A 21,120-nucleotide genomic window follows, 5' to 3' on the forward strand; every position below is an offset into this window, starting at 1 on the left:
TATTATGCATATAGAAGAATCTTTAATGAAGGCACTTTTACAAAATCTGACATGCACCATCTAGCACTTGAGCTTTCTCCATTCTGAGAAATGTGATTTTTTTTTAAATGTATTAACAACAAACCTGTAACAAGCACTTCTGTATGAACACGAGACATTCAAATATACTTTTAAGGAGGATTCCAGCTTAAGTTCTTTGGTTTTGTTTTTTTAAAAATTCACTGTTCATTTTATCCCAGAAAAGCAGTATTAAAAGGAACTGCTTTATTCACCACGTAAAACATGCATACACATTCCACTGAAGTGACAGAAAACAGAGCTTTACTCAAATTCCATAACAGTCTTGAATGAAAGTGTTACTCAGCAATGAATGTCTTATGCTGAGATATACTGTGTCAGTTTAATGCTATACCAAGCTTGAAAAGAATCTGCTACACATATGACAAGTGACTAGATAGCAAACAAGTCTGCAACATCTTTCTATTGGTTTCTTATAAGTATTACCTTGAGAAAGTGTCAAAGCCTCACATTTAGTACTGAAGTTAATTTCAAGTTTCACTCTTCCTGTACTGTATTTTGGATACTGAATAGAGAGCCTAATTCTGACAGGAAAGAATGAAAAGTTGCCTATGGAACAATCAAGGTTTATATTTAATGATAAGTTTAAAAAGAACAACTAATTTTTGTAATGTAACTTATTTGCAATATTCTTTGCACCTTTTCTTTTCCCACTTCAACTGCACTGATTTCCTGACACATCTATTTCAAATAAAGACTACGTAGTGACATCTGATTTACTCACCGAACTTAAATTTATAATATTTTATGCCTATTTATTATTTGTGTACCAGCATCAGTAGTATCACAGCTCTAGAACTAGCTTTGTCTTTGCCACCCAGCAGAAGGAGGCAAGACATAAATGCAGTAAGTCCTACAAAAATAATGGCTAGTTTGTTCAAAGTAAAAAGTTCACAATAAAAATTTCTTCTCACCATAAAATTCTAAAAGATGTAATAATGTAATGTGTATCTGACCCCAGAGGTTTTGACTGTCCCTTTAGCACTGCAAAGCTGACGTTTTTAAACAAGTGAACCTGTTTACTTTACAAAAATGCAAATATTGCAAATAGGGAAAATATACTTCCTGGAAGGAGAGTTAATACAATAAAACAGAGATACTGTTTGCAAGTATATAATTAGCCCAACTGAGCAGGAATATGATACAGCAGATTTTGGGTAGCATTATCTTTGTCACAAAAATTGCTCACCAGTCAAAATGGCAGCAGTACTTAAATAACCTTACATTTCTTCCTTATAACATTGCAAATGCAGAGAAGAAAAGTGACTATTCAACATTAAATATAAAAACTATTTAAAAAACACATCAGAATTTTATTGCTTGAAGAATACAGCATATGAAAAAAGCACAGAAACGTCCAAAGAAAAGGTCACAAGGAACCAAACATACTATCCCATACATACCAGATGCAGTAAAATGTTAACCTGAATTCTGCATCAGAAAAAACAAGTGTGAAATACCTAATTTTGTTTACTTAAAAGAAAAAGATTCATTTAAAATAGAAAGTGTAAGGTGTTACAGTACAAATTAGAAAAGCCAACACTGCACATTAACATTGTTTCACTAGACTAGATTCACTACCTTTGGTACTTAAGTCTTTACAGAAAACCACCTCCTTAGTCAAATCTTGTCCAACATATGTCATGAAAGTTTTTCAACTTATCAACAAACTAATCTTTACTTTTTGAGCCATCACTGCACGGATGCATTCAGAAAATGTGCAAGTTTATTCAATAAGTAACCTAACGACTCTAAAATTGAAATCAAAAGCCCCTAGCGATCCTTGCAGATCTGAATATATGCCAACTGTACTTGTTCAGATCTCTACTTAAAATGGGCACACTGTTTTCTGTATATTTCTCTGTGTAAACAGATTGCTGCACTCACAGCTTTTAGTCAAACATTTTTACTAGAGAAACTTGTCAAGAGCATATTAAAAGAAAAGAGAGTGCATTCTTACACAGCTATCTGATCTGATCGTCTGCCCTAGTATGCAATGGAATGGCTTTTCCATTCTGCTGGAAACAAGAGTACCAAAACGTAGGCCAACGTTTCTTCATTCAACCTTAAAATTCTATAACGGACACAACTGTGGTCTATTTCTACAGAAAGAACAGATGCCCATCCATTTATATAAACAGAATTTTCAAAGTCAACCTGTCAGTCAAAGAGACTCCTTTCTCTTTCCTGATCCTTATCATGCGTATTACTCTTGGGGCATTCTTTCCTAACTAAACCTGGACAGAATCATTTGCACCTACTAACCTGTTTGAATGAAGAAAATGTCATTGTTTCACAAAGTAGCTGAGGAATCCATTGGTAACCTAGTCTGGAAAATGTTAACATTATGCTGACAACAATAACTAACTAATCAGGGTTAAATAAAAATTCCTCTTCTACTGAAACCATGTTCATTAGCTTCAACTTTTGCCTTTGTAGGCCTGAACATTTAATAATTCCCAGTTAAGTCAATGGAACTAACACAATTCTGTTTCACCAAGTTCCAGCTTTACATGTGAACAGTATGAACATGTCTGGACTACGCAAGTAATACCATCAATAACAGTTAACATTAAATTGGAGTGAAATAATAAGAATTTATTAGTTCTCTACACTGGTCAGTTTTTGAAATGAAATATCCATTGGTTCAGGACTCTTCACAGATATCATAATAAAATCATGGGTTTATTATTTCACCCCTACACAAAAAAAAGACAGAATTTCTACAACTCCTATTAAACATACCTTTTCCTAGTTTAGTGAAAATGTATCTTTTCAAATTTGTAACAAATGTGGTATTTGAGCACATATAATATTTATTGCCATATATATATATCCTCATTTTTAAAAGGACAAAGAATTCAGACTTTACTATGCTGACCCCTTTGCTTTTTTCCATTATGCAGATTAAGTGTCTACTGTACCACTCCCACCCCCCAAAAAGAAAAACAATTAAAACTTCTCTATGTAAGAGTTTATAGTTTAGTTAAAAGGGAAGAGAAATGCAATTGTGGATTTAGAGTTTCTGTATAAATCTCACTATTTTATAAACTTGTTGTTTATTTTAACACTGTTTATTGATCAAATCAATGACGCACTGCTATCTAAAATTTTCATATACACCATTAAAAATCCAAAGTTGATATGATATTGAACCTTAAATCTCTAAGAGTTCAAAAAAAAGACACTTTTTACATGTACAGCACACAACAGCAGACATCCCTAGAATACCATGGCCAGTCCAATATGCATACAAAATTACAGGAAAGCATTCATTTCACTGTTTTCATTGTGCAGGAAAGATATTTCTCAGTGGGAACAGAAACTCAGCTGGTGAATTTCAGATATCATCTTCATCATCTTCATCCTGAGAAGATCCTGCCTGATTGGATGCAGTGGCTGACGCAGCAGCAAGCTGTGCTTGTTGGGCCGCTTGTTGCATCTGTAGCCATTCTTGCTGGGCCAGTTCTGCTTGCTGCTGCCTAGCCTGAAGACAGACAAAAATTAAATTGTTAACAAAACCCAAGACTTCCAATATCCTTTTAAGGAATCAGTATAGCACACTGGCAAAGATTACATTAATGGTCTAGCAGAAACTGCAGGTGCAAAGTACAAGATTTATATCTAAAAATAATCACTGTACATAAAGGGTGTTCAAAATACTGCAATGCTTTGTATTGATATCACCTTTTTTTCTTCATGCTGGCATAACCTATTTTTGTGGTATGCTGTACAACCATCATTTGGAGCATTTATGTGCAGGAAACCAAAGAGGTTGAGTTAAATAAAAATGTACTTGAAAAAACCCTCAATTTGGGGGGCTGCACAAGATCAGAGAAGCACCACTTTCAAATGAAAAATTAATCAGGAATGTTGCAGAGTGGATAGAAGTGCAAGAAGTACAATTAGCATTAACAAGACCTTCCACCACTTACCCAGGCTGCCTAGGAAATACTGACCAGGAAGTCCAGGCCTTACTTTAAGCACAACATTTTTAAAATGGTTGTTCTAACTAAGAAATCTTAGACCTTAAATTTCCCCATCTCCAAAAGATTGCTTGGTTTTGTTACATAAATATCAGGAATGTTAAGTCTAGTTTTGCTAGATGAATTTTCAAGCTTTTCAGAAGTTTATTGTGAGTTCATCTTCCTCAATTCAAGGAGAGGGGACATTTGACATTTGATAAGAAGTCTTTGTTAAATGATTGTTTGGTACTGAAGTTGAGAGTATAAAAAGTGCAAACAAAGTAAAAAGAGTTTGATTAGAAGTCCCTTATCCTCTCAACAGTCAGCTTTCATTTGCTTGTGATGTCATATTTTCCCAGTACACCTCTACCTCAATATAACGCAACCCGATATAACACGAATTCAGATATAATAGAGTAGAGCAGTGCTCTGTGGGGGTGCGGCTGCGCACTCCGGTGGATCAAAGCAAGTTCGATATAATGTGGTTTCACCTATAACGCGCTAAGATTTTTTGGCTCCCGAGGACAGCATTCTATCGAGGCAGAGGTGTACTTTAGTCACTACAGTCGCATCGCCTCCAGGATAATTAAAACTAGAGTTGGGCATTTGCCTGGACCAAAAATAATTGGTCAACTGACCAGTCAAACATTGGCCAAATATTTTAAAGCACTAATTTATTAGAACAGTAATAACAGTAAGAAAAAAAAAAAGAGTAGGCCTTTATGGTCTCCAATCAGCTTAACCTTAGACACTTATGCCTAATTACAACAACAAAAGTTCTTAACTGAGATATTTTAACTCAGAAAAATGTGGAACACAAATAAATGAAGTTCTAAAAAATGAAAGAATGGTACAATGGTGCAATCAAAAAGGTAGGCCACTGCCTAAATCAGGGTATTCTTGCAGGGATATTTCAGATTATTTGACGGTTTTCATATAGGTGATTACTTGAACAGCTTGCCACATCCACTTAAAACCAGAATTTGCACTGTTAAAAAAAAAAAAAAAAAAACCACAAAAAAACAAAAAACCAGCAGAAAAAATCTTTTGAAACAAAAATCAGGTATTCTTTATATATAAAGCTAAATAGAACAAAAGCCCATTCCCCCCCCCCTCTATACAAGACACTTTTAAAGTTAAGTTCACATTTCCATTCAAATCCCCTTTTCATTCTGAATTTTCCATAACTGGCCTATCAGGCAGAAATTTTCTGAACCTACTGTCTACCTATGGATAATATTTTGGAACATTTCAGCAAGGACAATTCAGTCAGTTAATAAGTGTACAAAAAGATACTGTCCCTATTCCAAGAGTTGTGACAATGCTTTGAAAAGCCCTAGCACAAATGTGCTGGATTAGAAAAAAATTGACATCTGCAAAGGAAATAACCCTACTGAAAAGAGACTTTAAAATTATTCATATGCAGTCACTAGGGTTTGAAAGAGAATCAATTTATTCACAGTCGATATTTTGGCACACTTTTAGCCATTTAACCAAAGTTCTAAACAAATGAAAGCAACACCTGAACACATTAGTAGTGCACATGCATGTCTTAGATACACATTCAATGTGGCAGTGCTCTCTAAGAGTCAGTGGCTCTACAGCAGTTTCTCTCAACCTTTCTGATACCAGTGACCAGCTTGCTGCCTTCCTAAACTGTGTCAGGCTGATCTCGGGGACTAGAAACATTGTTCCACAGGACTGTGTACCTTCTGCTGGACAGATAATTCTGAAAATATTATGTGCCACCAGATTATACAACCACTTCTTCACATTCTTTTTCTTTTGAAACTCCATAAGGTTGCATCGCTAAGAACTCAGAGTCAGGAATTGCCAGAGTTTAGGTGCCCTTAATCTTAAATCTGCCTCCTCATGCCATAATGCAGTATGCCAGTCTTTTAATTGCACAAATCAAGTCACTTCTCAAATACTACAACATTTTTTTCCTACACATTTTAACCTAATGTTCACAATGAATGAGGATGCCTCTTGATTTGGATTTATTCATTCATTAAGGAAGTCACTTCTACAAATAAGGGAAAACTAGGGCCCTGATCTTACCAACACTTATACACATAGATAATTTCTCAGGTGTGTAGATGAATATTTTAAGAAGCGTGATTGTCATTTAAGCAGCCAGTATTCCTTCTGCATATAACCACTGGTAAATTCTGGATTATCAATAGGACTAATCACATGCAAGAGTTATGCACATGCATAAGTATTTGCAGGACTGGAGTGCAAATATAGCACTTATTCCAACAATACATCCACAAACTACTATGATATATTGTTGAATAAAATAAAATGCACTGTTTCAGAATCTGATCAGAGATTTTTGTACAATATCAAATGAGGACCAGTTTAAGTTTCATTTATTGATCGAACACAGACTAGTGCAACTTGAATGCAATAATAATTTTATAATGCATTTTTATTAATCTCTAATAATTAAAAAAATAAATGTATACCTTCAGAAGACAGTGTCTACTAGATTAAACAATTTTAAAGTAGGTCAAAAATCAGGTCTAAATTGATGATAACTGACATTTCATTTAAAGAGGTAATTACTTTAATTCCTCATTATTTATATTACTCTCTCAGGAGAGTATGAATATCCCTATCCTACCCATCCTCTACTGCTTTTGACCTGTATAGAGTGCAGTTTTATTTAAATTATCCACATTAAACCTCATTGCATTAAGCTTAAAAATAAAATAAAAACTTAAACTAACCAGTTTGTTATAAAACCAAACACTGCTTCTGCAGCAGCCACATTGGCTTTTTTACTCTTAGCATGAAGGGGAAGAAAAGTATCTACATGTTAATTTGTCACAGGACTATACCATTACACAGGTTAGCCGTGACAAATTTCCAAAGCTGGTGAAAACTTCAACTGTCTCATCATCATCTATTTAGCTATAATGTACTTGGCACTGTACAACATACAAAAATGAAGTTTATCTGGATTTTGGCATTACGTGAGTTTCAGTAAGGCCAGCGAGGAGGTTTGTGTGAGATCACAAGGACCTGAATAAGCATTTTCACCATGGAAACAGAAGGAAAGGAAAGGAAGGATTTTTAAAATATGCAGAGGACAAAAAAAAAAGCAATTTCCATACGATTTCCATATGGCCTGGATATGAGTGGTGTAAGAGGGAGAACTTGTAGAAGATTGCCACATTACGAGTCTGGCAGAATAGCGGTGGTATCAATAGTAACAGAATGGGAGAAGAGAAGACTGTTTAGGAAGATACATAATCAAATTTAGTCTTAGCCAGTTACACTTGAATTGTCTGCAATCCATCTCAGAGGAAGTGCTGGAAAGAAAGGCTGAGTTGCAGGACCTTGTCTCACATTAGGTCAAGCCGGAGAAATATATTTGAATTATCATCTTAGAGTTCATAAGTAAATCAAAATGATTATACAGTGTCACTCCAGGGTAAAGTGAAAACAGCTGGGAGACACATTAGAGATTTAGCATTGCTGTGACAAACAAACTACTAAAGAGATGGAAATTACCCTCTCCCCCATGAAGTGATGGAGCCAAAACCAAGAAAGACATTTAAACTGAAATGATTAAGACACAAAATGAGTTACACCTAGCAAGGCAATAAAAAGAGAGATACTACAAATACATAGAGCAGGGGTCAACAACCTTTCAGAAGTGGTGTGCCAAATCGTCATTTATCCACTCTAATTTAAGGTTTCGTGCGCTGGTAATACATTTTAACATTTTTAGAAGGTCTCTTTCTATAAGTCTATAATATATAACTAAACTATTGTTGTATGTAAAGTAAATAAGGTTTTTTAAATGTTTAAGAAGCTTCATTTAAAATTAAATTAAAATGTAGAGCCTCCCTGACCAGTGGCCAGGACTCTGGCAGTGTAGTGCCACTGAAAATCAGCTCGTGTGCCACCTTCGGCACGCATGCTATAGGTTGCCTACCCCTGACATAGAAAGAAATGAAGGAAGATGTAGGTTCTCACTTAGTGGGGAAAGACAGCTAACAACAGATGACATCAAGGAGGCTGAGGTGTTCTCTATTTTGCTTCAGTCTTGGCTAAAATATTAAGTTGTGACTAGATAATTAATACTAACAAGAACAGGGAAGGAACAAGCTAGAACAAGGAAAGACAGGTTAAAACAGTTAGATAAGTGAGATGTTTTTAAGTCAGCAGGGGCCAATGAAGCTCACCTGAGGGTATCTAAAAACTAGCTGAAAATCTCAACCATTAGCAATTATTTGTGAGAACTCATGGAAGATGGTGAGGTCCCAGAGGACTGGAGAAGGAAAAACATAGTTCCTATCTTTAAAATGAGGAACAAAGAGGACATGGGGAATTATAGACCAGTCAGCCTAACTTTGAGACCTGGGAGATACTGGAACAAATTATTAAACTATACTTTGCAAGCATGTGGAGGATAAGGTTATAAGTAAAACTGAACATGAATTTGTCATGAACAAATCATGACAAATCAACTTAATTTCCTTCTTTTATGGGATTACTGGCCTAATGGATAGGTGGAAGCCGAAGATGTGACATATCTTGATTTTAGTAAGGTTTTTGATACAGTCCATCTGACATTCTTATAAGCAAACCAGCAAAATGTGGTCTAAATGCAATTATTATAAGGTGTGTTGAAAGACCCTACTCAAAGAGTAATCGTCAACCATTTGCTATCAGACTAGGGGGACACTTCTAAGGGGGTCTCACAGGGGTTTGTCCCAAGTCTTGTACTATTCAACATTTTCACCAATGATTTGGATAATGGACTGGAGAGTATGCTTATGAAATGTGCAGAGCACGCTAAACTGGTAGGGGTTGCTGGCACTTTGGAGGACAGGATTAGAATACAGAACAACGTTGAAAAAAATGAAGAATTGGTCTGAAATCAACAAGATAAAACTCAGTAAAGATAAGTGAAAAGTACTACACCTAGGCAGGAAAAAAGCAAATGCACAACTACAAAATGGGAAATAACTGGCTAGGTGGTAGCACTGTTGAAAAGGATCTGGGGGTTATAATGGATCACAAATTAAACATGAGTCAACAACATGATGCAGTTGCAAAAAAGGTATATTAACAGAGTGTCATATACAAAAGACAGAAGGTAACTGTCCTGCTCTACTTAGCGCTAGGGAAGCCTCAGCTGGAGTACTCTGTCCAGTTCTGGGTGAAATGCTTTAAGAAAAAGACGGTTACTCACCTTTGTAACTGTTGTTCTTCAAGATGTGTTGCTCATATCCATTCCAGTTAGGGGTGCACGCGCCGCGTGCATGTTCATTGGAAGATTTTTACCCTAGCAACACTCGGTGGGTCGGCTGGGCGCTCCCTGGAGTGGTGCCGCCATGGCGCCGGATATATACCCCTACTGACCCAACTGCCCCTCAGTTTCTTCTTGCCGGCTACTCCGACAGTGGGGAAGGAGGGCGGGTTTGGAATGGATATGAACAACACATCTCGAAGAACAACAGTTACAAAGGTGAGTAACCGTCTTTTCTTCTTCAAGTGCTTGCTTATATCCATTCCAGTTAGGTGATTCCCAAGCCTTACCTAGGCGGTGGGGTCGGAGTGAGATGTGGCAGAATGCAAAACTGCTGAGCCAAAAGGCTGCATCATCTCTTGACTGTTGAACCAGAGCATAATGCAAAGCAAAGGTGTGGACCGAGGACCAGGTAGCTGCGCGACATATCTCCTGGATAGGTACACGAGCCAGGAAGGTGGAAAACGAAGCCTGAGCCCAGGTAGAATGCACGGTGATGTGGCTTGGGGAAATATGAGCCAAATCATAACAAGTGCAGATGCACGTCGTCACCAAGATGAGATCCTCTGAGAGGAAACAGGTAGGCCTTTCATTCGGTCTGCTACCGCGACAAAGAGCTGGGGTATTTTACGAAATGGTTTTGTCCGCTCAATATAAAATGCGAGCGCTCTATGGACATCCAGGGAGTGCAATTGTTGCTCCCGTAGCGTTGAGTGTGGCTTCGGGAAGAAGACCAGGAGAAAGATGTCCTGGTTAACATGAAGGCCGAAACCACCTTAGGGAGGAAAGCCGGGTGTGGTCGCAACTGCACCTTGTCCTTGTGGAACACAGTGTCCGGTGGATCCACCATAAGAGCCCTAAGCTCGGAAACTCGTCTGGCCGATGTAATGGCTACGAGGAAAGCTGTCTTCCAAGACAGGTATAGTAGTGAGAAGGTTGCTAACGGCTCGAATGGGGGGGATATAAGTCTGGTTAAAACCAGGTTGAGGTCCCAGGTTGGGGCTGGGTGGCGTACTTGAGGATATAAGCACTCCAAGCCCTTGAGAAACCTCGAAACCATAGGGTGTGAGAACACGGAACGACCACCTTCGCCTGGGTGGAAGGTAGAGATGGCTGCCAAGTGTACCCTCAGTGATGATACCGCTAGGCCCTGCTGTTTGAGAGACCAGAGTTAGTCCAAAATAGAGGGGATCGAGGCCTCAGTGGGAGTAAGATTAAGCATTTTGCACCAGCAGGAGAAACGCTTCCACTTGGCCAGGTACGTTGACCGGGTGGGAAGGCTTCCTGCTACCCAGGAAAACTTGTCGTACTGATTCAGAGCAACGTAACTCTGACTGGTTCAGCCACGCAGCAGCCACACGATGAGGTGAAGAGCCTGCAGGTCCGAGTGGCGAAGCCTGCCGTGGTCCTGAGTTATGAGATCTGGGTGGAGTGGCAGGGTAATTGGGTTGGCTATCGATAGGCCGAGCAACGTGGTGTACCAGTGCTGTCTGGGCCACCCTGGAGTGATCATGATGATGCGTGCTCTGTCCCTGCGGAGTTTCAGCAGGACCTTGTGAACCAGCGGGAACAGTGGGAAGGCATAAAGGAGCTGGCTCTTCCATGGCATCAGGAAAGCGTCCAAGATTAATCCCGGGGAGAGACCTTGGAAGAAGCAGAACATCTGGCATTGCCTGTTCTCGCGGGAAGCGAACAGGTCTATGTGGGGAATTCCCCACTTCTGGAAAACAGAATGCATAACATCCGGGCAGATTGACCACTCGTGAGACAGGAAAGACCTGCTGAGTCAATCCGCCAGAGCGTTCCGAATGCCTGGGAGGAAGGACGCTATCAGATCTATCGAGCGGACTTTGCAAAAGTCCCAGAGTTGGATGGCCTCCTCACAAAGGGGGGAGGACCGTGTCCCTCCCTGTTTGTTTATGTAGTACATGGCCGTTGTGTTGTCTGTAAACACTGAGACAAACGGCCTCGCAACTGTTGTTGGAACGCCTGGCACGCCAGGCAGACTGCTCTCAGTTCTCAGACATGTGTAATGCCAGCTCCTGAGATGACCAAAGGCTTTGAGTACAAAGGTGACTGAGGTGAGCACCCCAGCTGAGAGATGACGCGTCCGTCGTCAGGGACATTGAGGGTTGGGGCGGATGGAACGGCATCCCTGCACACACCAGGGAGGGAGTTAGCCACCATTCTAGGGAACCTAGGGTGCTCGGGGGAATGGTGACTATCGTGTCCATTGGGTCCCTGCCTGGGCGGTATACCGAGTTGAGCCAAACTTGGAGAGGACGGAGGCGGAGCCTGGCATGTTTGGTTACAAACGTGCAGGCAGTCATGTGACCCAGGAGACTGCGACAAGTGCGAGCCGAGGTCGTCGGGAAATTCTGTAGACCTCTGATGATTGTTGCCATCGCCTGAAACCGCGGCTGTGAGTAAGCAGGCTCTGACTAGACTGGAGTCCAGGATAGCTCCTATGAAGTCTAACCTCTGCGTGGGAACCAGAGTGGATTTTTCTATATTGATCATCAGGCCTAGACGTGTGAATAGGTCCTTGACGATGCCCACATGCTGAGTGACTTGTGTCTCGGTGGCCCCTCAGATGAGCCAATCGTCCAGATACGGAAAAACGCGTATTCGACGTCAGCGGAGGTAGGCGGCAACTACGGCCATACACTTTGTAAATACCCTTGGGGCTGTATAAAGGCCAAACGGCAGGACTGTAAACTGGAAGTGCTGACGGTTGGCTACAAAGCAGAGGTATCTCCTGTGTGGAGGAAAGATGGCAATGTGAAAGTACGAGTCCTTCATATCAAGGGCGGCATACCAGTCTCCAGTATCCAAAGACGGGATAATGGTCCCCAGGGTTACCATGTGGAACTTCAACTTTATCATAAACTGGTTGAGTCCTCGCAGGTCTAGGATAGGTCTGAGACCTCCCTTCAACTTGGGGATTAGGAAATAACGGGAGTAAAATCCCTTGCCCCTTTAGTCCATTGGTACCTCCTCTATAGCTCCTATGGCGAGGAGCATCTGCACCTCTTGTAAGAGGAATTGCTCGTGAGAGGGGTGCCTGAAGAGGGACAGGGTTGGAGGGCGGGGTTGAAATAAATTGGAGGTGGTACCCATACTCCACCGTGCGTAGGACCCAGCGATCTGAAGGGAGGAAGTAGGAGAGATGGTTGGAGAAGAGAGGAGAGGGATCCTGGCCTGTAACTGGTATGCCACCCTCAGGCGCACCTTCAAAAGTCTGTCTTTGATCCCGGTGGTGGTTTCGAGGGACCTTGATTTTGACCCCCTTGGGATCCTGACGGTCATCTGCGACCACCTCGGCTGCGCCACCTGCCAAAGTCCTGTCTTTGTCTAGGCACAGAGTATGGGCGGTGAGGCTGGGGATGGAAAGGCCTGCGTTGGGTCACCGGCATATGCATGCCAAGAGAGCGCATTATGACCCTGTTGTCCTTCAGGCTTTGCAGCCTGGGGTCAGTCTTTTCTGAGAAGAGGCCTTTACCATCAAATGGCAAGTCCTGAATGGTATATTGCAGCCCCGGTGGGAGGTTTGAAACTTGAAGCCATGAGATGCGCCTCATGGCAACACTCGAGGCCAGAGTCCGGGCTGCTGAGTCTGCTGAATCCAACGAGGCCTGGAGGGAAGTTCTGATCACCTTTTTCCCTTCCTCCAAGAGGGCAGCGAACTCTTGGCGGGAGTCTTGAGGGAGAAGCTCCGTAAACTTATAACACCTAGGTGGCGGTGGGTAATTATAGCGGCTAAGCAAGGCTTGTTGATTTGCCACCCGGAGCTGTAGGGCCCCTGCCGAGTACACCTTGCGACCGAGTAGGTCCATTCGCCTAGCCTCCTTCGATTTCGGGGCTGGCGCCTGCTGGCCATGGAGTTCCCTCTCATTAACAGACTGGACGACTAGTGAACAGGGAGGATGATGGACATACAAGTACTCGTACCCTTTAGAGGGCACCATATATTTACGCTCAACTCCCCCAGCCTCTATTCCTCCTGCGGTCAGGGACTGCCATATAGTATTGGCATGACTTCTCAAGGTCTCTTCCAGCACTAATTTCTGTGATTATAGTTTACAGAAATTGATCATTTTCTAAAATATTAGTTGCCATTTCCCTTCATATATACAATTGACTAAAGAAAATCTGGTAATACAAGTAAAGGAATACAAAAAGTAGTTGAAAATAACTTTTTAAAACTCCAACATTTGTAAAAGTTTCTGTAAAATAAAAATACATGATTGAGTGGCATGGCTTTGATATCACCCAGTGGTAAAGTAATATATTAATTTAAAACTCAGACTAATAAAACTCATACTAATAAAACTTACACATTACTATACAATGTCTCTGGCGTTGTCAGATCACAGAAGTAACAAAGAAAATTCAGCATCTTATTTATCCATTTGCATTTCTTGCCAGGTATATTAACTTCACACGGTCAGATTCTGTAAAATCTTTCATGGCCAAGCAATCCATAGAACGGGAGATTCTTCTGGACTTATGCATGTTTCTGTGGCACTAAATCAGGGAGAGTCTAGTTCATTCAACCTCACATTAGATTTCTTAGTCAGAAATATTGCCTCACTCACTTTTGCAAATAACTCCTGTTGCTGCCTTAGAAGTTCTTCTTCAGGAATGCCAAGATTTTCCAAACGAGAACTGGCCTTTCTTCTTTTTAGTGCTACTGTTTTGCACTCTTGTAAAACTTCTTTTACCTCACTGATATAGGAGCCAAAACCCAAGCTTTCTAGTGCTGGAAAAAAGAAAATGTTGATCAATTAGCATAATTAAAACTTGTAGTCACATCAAAACAATTTCTTGTAATAAGACACCAACTTGTTCTGTCCTATAGATTCCTTACTTAAAGTGACCGACAACCATTTTTTTTTATTTGCATCTTTTTACTCTTCTGTAGTGCACAAGGGCCTAAGCAAAAGATTTCAAACTGGGGGGCACAGAGGAACATTCGAGGGGCAAGTGGTGTCCCCAAGTGGCTGGGGCTTGGGGAGAGAGCACCACTTCCACCCCCCTAACTCACATCAACAAGCCATCCAGCCTGTGGGTCAGTGTCAACATCCACTGATGATGTGCTGATTTCTGCTCCTGGCAGCCTCTGTGCCCAGTGCTGGCTCCACCCCCCAGAGACTATCACATGTGCCTTCCCACACTCTGAAAACCTGAGGGGCAGGTATTGTGACTATACTTGTCTAGGTTGGGGCAGCACAACCAAAAATTATAACTCGGGGAGGAGGAGGGCTCAGCTCCAAAAGTTTGAAAACCACTGGCCTGTCATATTCTCCTACTCCCTTCCTACAACAAAATCTTCAAAATTTGAGACTGTCAAGTGTGCTCTTCCCTGGTTTTGCTAGTACTTTTAAATTTCTTGGCTATATTTCATAAAGGTGAGAGAATGAGTCAGAGAACAGCAAGACAAGAAGACAGTTTAATTTCTTAGTTATAAATTTAAAATAATTTCATATAAGCCAGACAAATTAATGGAACAGGTGCCATATTTCCTATTTTGCTTAAGAACAGATATATGGTAACATGTACCATACACACCATATCTGCCCAAAGTCTCATCCTTCCATCTTTTAAGAATAAAGGACCAACTAGAAAAGTACATTTTCTTAATAGGCTGAAGTTAGCACAGATATGCAACAACTTGGCCATTTCAGGAAAGAAATGATTCCTAATTTAAGCCCCCACCCCCAATGTAAATAATAGTGTGTTGCATACCTGGTTGCAATCCAGTAACTGTCCTCCAACCCTCCCTAAAATGCTAAGACACTATTTCATCTTGTAGCATAGCTGGGACCTAATCATGGTTTTAATAGTCTCCACAAAATATACAATAGAGTAAATAGACAGCATCAGGGAACAGCTGTTGTAACCAGGTTCCTAAAAGTTGTTTTATTTTAGATAGGATCCAACTCTTGTCCACACTGAGCTTTGAATCGTGCTTTAAAGTAGTTTGAACTACTGGAAAAAAGGGGTTCTGGATACACTGGTTTCAAACATTATTCAGCTAGCCACTGAAAATAGGATGAAAGCTACAGAAATATTTTGAAGAACTTGCCTCTGTACTACAGAGAGCATCCGCCTTTAGATTGCTAAATTGGTCTGCAGCCATGAGCTCTTTAAGGACCCTTCAATGCTTTTGGATGCCCAAACAGCAGCAGTAACAACTATCTATATTACTAGCCAGAAAATTAAACCCCATTTTAGAAGACAGAGACCTGTCACAGCGATTGATTCATTAGTGACCTCTATGCTTGATTATTGTATCTCATATCTAGGAATGAAGTCAACCCCAGAAAAAGCTCCCTGTGGTATAAAACACATCTGCTTAACAGAGGCCCTCCCCATTATCACCCCCACCCTAGCATTCTGCTCTTGGATTCTATTCTGGATCCTAGCCTGTTTTAGACTAATCCCACTGAGGGTTTTGAGCACCAAGACACCTGAGAGATTGTCTCTCAGCTCCATGAGCATCTACAACAGCAACATTCCAGTGAACAAAAACAGTGACAAATGAAGAGCATCAGAGGGCTGCAGCCGTGTTAGTCTGGATCTGTAAAAGCAGCAAAGAATCCTGGGGCACCTTATAAACTAACAGAAGTTTTGGAGCATGAGCTTTCATGGGTGAATACCCACTTCGTCAGATGCACGTAGTGGAAATTTCCAGGGGCAGGTATATATATGCAAGCAAGCTAGAGATGATGAGGTTAGTTCAATCAGGGAGGATGAGGCCCTCTTCCAGCAGTTGAGGTGTGAAAACCATGGGAGGAGAAACTGGTTTTGTAGTTGGCAAGCCATTCACAGTCTTTGTTTAATCCTGAGCTGATGGTGTCAAATTTGCAGATGAACTGAAGCTCAGCAGTTTCTCTTTGAAGTCTGGTCCTGAAGTTTTTTTGCTGCAGGATGGCCACCTTAAGGTCTGCTATAGTGTGGCCAGGGAGGTTGAAGTGTTCTCCTACAGGTTTTTGTATATTGCCATTCCTAATATCTGATTTGTGTCCATTTATCCTTTTCCGTAGCGACTGTCCAGTTTGGCCAATGTATATAGCAGAGGGGCATTGCTGGCATATGATGGCGTATATTACATTGATGGATGGGCAGGTGAATGAACCGATGATGATGTGGCTGATCTGGTTAGGTCCTGTGATGGTGTCACTGGTGTAGATATGTGGGCAGAGTTGGCATCGAGGTTTGTTGCATGGATTGGTTCCTGGCATAGCCCCACAATATGCCAATATTTTTATGGCCGACCTGGAACAATGCTTCCTCAGCTCTCGTCCACTCATGCCCTTTCTCTACCTACACTACATTGATGACATCTTCATCTGGACCCCTGGGAAGGAAACTCTGGAAAAATTCCACCACAATTTCAACAGCTTCCACCCCACCATCAACCTCAGCCTGGACCAATCTACACGGGAGGTCCACTTCCTAGACACCACGGTGCAAATAAGTGATGGTCACATTAACACTACCCTATACTGAAAACCTACCGACCACTATGCCTACCTTCATGCCTCCAGCTTCCATCCCGGGCACATCACACGATCCATTGTCTACAGCCAAGCACTGAGGTACAACCGCATCTGCTCTAACCTCTCAGACAGAGACCAACACCTACAAAATCTCCATCAAGCATTCTCAAAACTACAATACCCGCACGAGGAAATAAGGAAACAGATTAGCAGAGCCAGATGTGTACCCAGAAGCCTCCTACTGGAAGACAAACCCAAGAAAGAAACCAACAGGACTCCTCTGGCCATCACATACAGTCCCCAGCTAAAACCCCTCCAACCCACATCAGGGATCTACAACCCATCCTGGACAATGATCCCACACTTTCACAGGCCTTGGGTGGCAGGCCAATCCTCGCCCACAGACAACCTGCCAACCTGAAACATATTCTCACCAGTAACTGCACACCGCACCATAGTAACTCTAGCTCAGGAAACAATCCATGCAACAAACTTCGATGCCAACTCTGCCCACATATCTACATCAGCGACACCATCACAGGACCTAACCAGATCAGCCACACCATCACCAGTTCATTCACCTGCATGTCCACCAATGTAATATACACCATCATATGCCAGCAATGCCCCTCTGCTATGTATATTGGCCAAACTGGACAGTCGCTACGGAAAAGGATAAATGGACACAAATCAGATATTAGGAATGACAATATACAAAAACCTGTAGGAGAGCACTTCAACCTCCCTGGCCACACTATAGCAGACCTTAAGGTGGCCATCCTGCAGCAAAAAAACTTCAGGACCAGACTTCAAAGAGAAACTGCTGAGCTTCAGTTCATCTGCAAATTTGACACCATCAGCTCAGGATTAAATAAAGACTGTGAATGGCTTGCCAACTACAAAACCAGTTTCTCCTCCCATGGTTTTCACACCTCAACTGCTGGAAGAGGGCCTCATCCTCCCTGACTGAACTAACCTCATCATCTCTAGCTTGCTTGCATATATATATATATTTATATACACACATACATACATACATATACACACACACACACACACCTGCCCCTGGAAATTTCCACTACATGCATCTGATGAAGTGGGTATTCACCCACGAAAGTAAATGAAGAGTTGGCATGAGAGTGAGAGAGATAGATCAGCTGCTGGGAAAGATCTTATATTTGATGAGAAGAATGACTATGGAGCTCTCCACTTTCAAAAGTCCGTGTAAAACTAATTTCTTCAATTTACTGGGGAGAAGCTTAATTCTTCACACACACAAAAGGTCTCAGTTTAACGGGAAGCATTACAAAACTACTCTGACGGTGGCCACATAAGTACCTGGATAAAAAGCCCCTGACTTGAAATTGATTTTTAAAAAATAAGAGGAAAAGGTTTCGTCCTTTCTTCACCAGCCAGAAAGTGTTTGAAAACTAATTTTAAACAACAGTTAACTTAATCAGACAAACAAGTATATTTAATAGTAAAATATTTGATTATTAAAAAAGAAAACTGTAAAAATAGAATTTACTTGTGACAATTATGCTCTAGTTATTTTGTACATTTTGCAAATCTTAGACAATGAAAATCCATAAAGTCAGTCTTCCTTTAGTTTATTGTCAGTTTCACTTTTAAATTGGCAAATTTAGTTGACTGCATCTTTTATCTAAATTTAATTTAATAAAGTTTATTTTCTGTTTTCAAAATTGATTTTAAAGTCTACTGTAGAAAAGGCCAACTGACATACCAGTATTACTTTATCACTGACAAGTATTTTCTGATAAAGTTAATGGCACAACCTTCAACAGCTTTGATATTACTATTTGCACATGTAGACATCAGCACTCTGATCTATTTGGTTTACTTTAAATGCTACAGGTTTAACATCCACGAGAAGTCTTAGTTTCAAAGCCAAGCAAACAGGTTTGACATTCTATTTCTAGCAAATAAAGTTTCCATAAATCATTAGATTTTAAAATTTGAATGTACTAATTTTAGTTTATTACTTTTTCTTAATATTTGTATTGCACTAGCACCTACAGAATCAACAGAGACTAAGGTCCCATTGTGCTAGACACTGTACAAACACAGAGACAGTCAGGGTACATCTACACAGCATTTTGGAGAAAGCCTCTGAGCCCAGGTTGACAGACTTGGGTTAGTGGGTCTCACACTAATGCTCTAAAAACAGCTGCATATACAGCACTTTGAAGTTGCAGCTCAGGTTCTGAAACCCAGTACCTAGGTTTTGAATTTGCTAAAGAAACCTTGGCTCCTACTATGAAAAATTATGCAAACAAGAGAGGACAGGTAACATGCATGAGTTTTTGATTTTGTGATGCCAGTTTTGGTCTGAATATGCAATGTATGACTTCATACTTCTCTTAGTGGTATGTGCCAGATCTGGTTACCATATCGAGACCTGGAGAAAGCTTTAGTCCCAGTTTTGTCATGACTGACTAATATAATTACAGTCAGACATCATGAATACTTCACCATAGGGAAAATGCCTGCTATTCTTAAAAGCGTAAAAGTCAATATCATCTTAAAAAAATCCGTAGGCTAGAGTTTTTGTCAATTAGAGCCCATTCTCAAACTTTGCTTTCTTTTAAGAGAATATGATTCAGAAGGCTGTGGTTTTGATGTTTCAAGTGCACTTGAACACCGGTGGTAGCCTATGTAGATTGCAGTCTAACTTAAGAATTATCTACTGGTTTTAGAGTGGTGTCTGATGGACATTTTTGGTCATGTTGGACATCTCAGCAGCATTTAAGTGACCAAAGCTGCTTGTTTCAATGACTAAGATAACTGTTGTGTCCAGAACTGCCCTCCAGTCATATACAGAAAATAGCAGTCAATCTGTGGCCTTTAAGTTTGGCCTCTGCTCTACAGATGCAATTGAATTGCTCTGCCAACTAGAGGGGTAAGAGATGTCTCAGAATCAGCCCTGGAATCTTGCTGCTGATTAGAGATAGTCTATGTAAAAGGTTCACTCAGTCTTTTCTGTTCCTGCATGTTAAAAACTCTTTCAGAAGAGTGAGTTTGAGAGTCCCAGCATCAATTTTGACCAGTCTGGATCTGAGGCAATTTAGTTGTGGAGCCTTATTCTTTATGGTGGTTTTTATTTTACAGTTGTATTATGTAATGGGTAGGATACGTGATAATGCAAGATACCTTGTGCATAGTAGCCTGTTTGAAAGTTTGTATTTTATTTTTAAAATATTAAATATTTTGTATATTAATCAATGTACAGAATGTTTCAGTCTTAAGTATTTTATTAAATCTAAAGAAATACAATAAGGAATACATTATCATGTGTGGGCTTGCATTTTACAGACTACTTATGCAACGCATCATTTAGAATAAAAAAATACAACGATGAAATCTTCCAAATAAGTGTTTTTTCTACGCTAGGTGGAGACTTGAATACTTTTAAATGTATCTTGTTATTCAACAAAACAACTGAATTTTACCACAGCATATTGAAATTGAGAGATTATACTGTCAATACTGAGTACAATAGGCTGTAAAGCAAATAGCACATCTGGCACTGACTTCAGTGGGGCTCTGAGCAACAACAGGGATCAGCCCACACAGATCCAGTTGCACAGGAGTTCTCAAACTTCATTGCATCATGACACCCTTCTCACAGTAAAAATTACCACATGATCCCAGGGGCTGGGGGACTAAAGCCTGAGCCCACCTGAGCCCCACTGCCCCGGGGGCAAGCCCAAGGGCTTCAGCCCTAGGCAGAGGGCCTGTAACCAGCGCTGAAGCCCTTAGGCTTTGGCTTCAGCCTCACGTGGTGGGGCTCAGGCTTCAGCCCCAGGTGCAGCAATTCTCAGCCAACCCCGGTGGCCACATTAAAATGGGGTCATGACCCAATTTGGGGTCCCGACTCACAGTTTGAGAACCGCTGCAGTTGCAGGATCTTGCTTTAAAACCTAAATCGGAACTCCCATTAACTGAAAGAAACAGATTAAATTTGCTTTGGGCAAGGAATCATACCAAAAGCTAGTAGTGTTCCATTAAACTTCAGAAAGGAGACTTCAAAAAGAGGAGGAAACTAATTAATAAAGACATTAAAATCGAAAGTAAACACATTAGAATCCTTAAACTCAATGGAGGCCACTTAAAACATACCATAACAAAGTCACAGGCATCTAAACAGAAAGGACCTAAACAAAAAGACAGTTCAATTACAAGATGGCAACGCACAAGATGTTACTTGAACCAAATAGGTATCTTTCAGAAAACGTAAATCTAACCCTAGCAAAGCCAACAGAAAGAACGCATGAACTATGGC

At 40.7% G+C, this 21,120-nt stretch overlaps 1 protein-coding gene across 2 annotated transcripts in view; it reads right to left on the bottom strand.

Annotated features, from left to right (window-relative positions):
* The window catches only part of DR1 (down-regulator of transcription 1), a 25,575-nt gene continuing 4,455 nt past the window's right edge, over positions 1-21,120 (bottom strand). For both annotated transcript variants that reach the window (XM_030571882.1, XM_030571881.1), the window contains exons 2-3: positions 13,911-14,074; positions 1-3,565 (exon numbers count right to left, since the gene is read on the bottom strand). In XM_030571882.1, coding sequence (XP_030427742.1) covers positions 3,419-3,565; positions 13,911-14,074 — 311 coding nt within the window. In that variant the 3' untranslated portion in view covers positions 1-3,418. The remainder of the gene's footprint in view (positions 3,566-13,910; positions 14,075-21,120) is intronic.

The sequence above is a fragment of the Gopherus evgoodei genome, chromosome 8, assembly GCF_007399415.2.
Source record: "Gopherus evgoodei ecotype Sinaloan lineage chromosome 8, rGopEvg1_v1.p, whole genome shotgun sequence".
Classification (NCBI taxonomy): domain Eukaryota; kingdom Metazoa; phylum Chordata; order Testudines; family Testudinidae; genus Gopherus; species Gopherus evgoodei.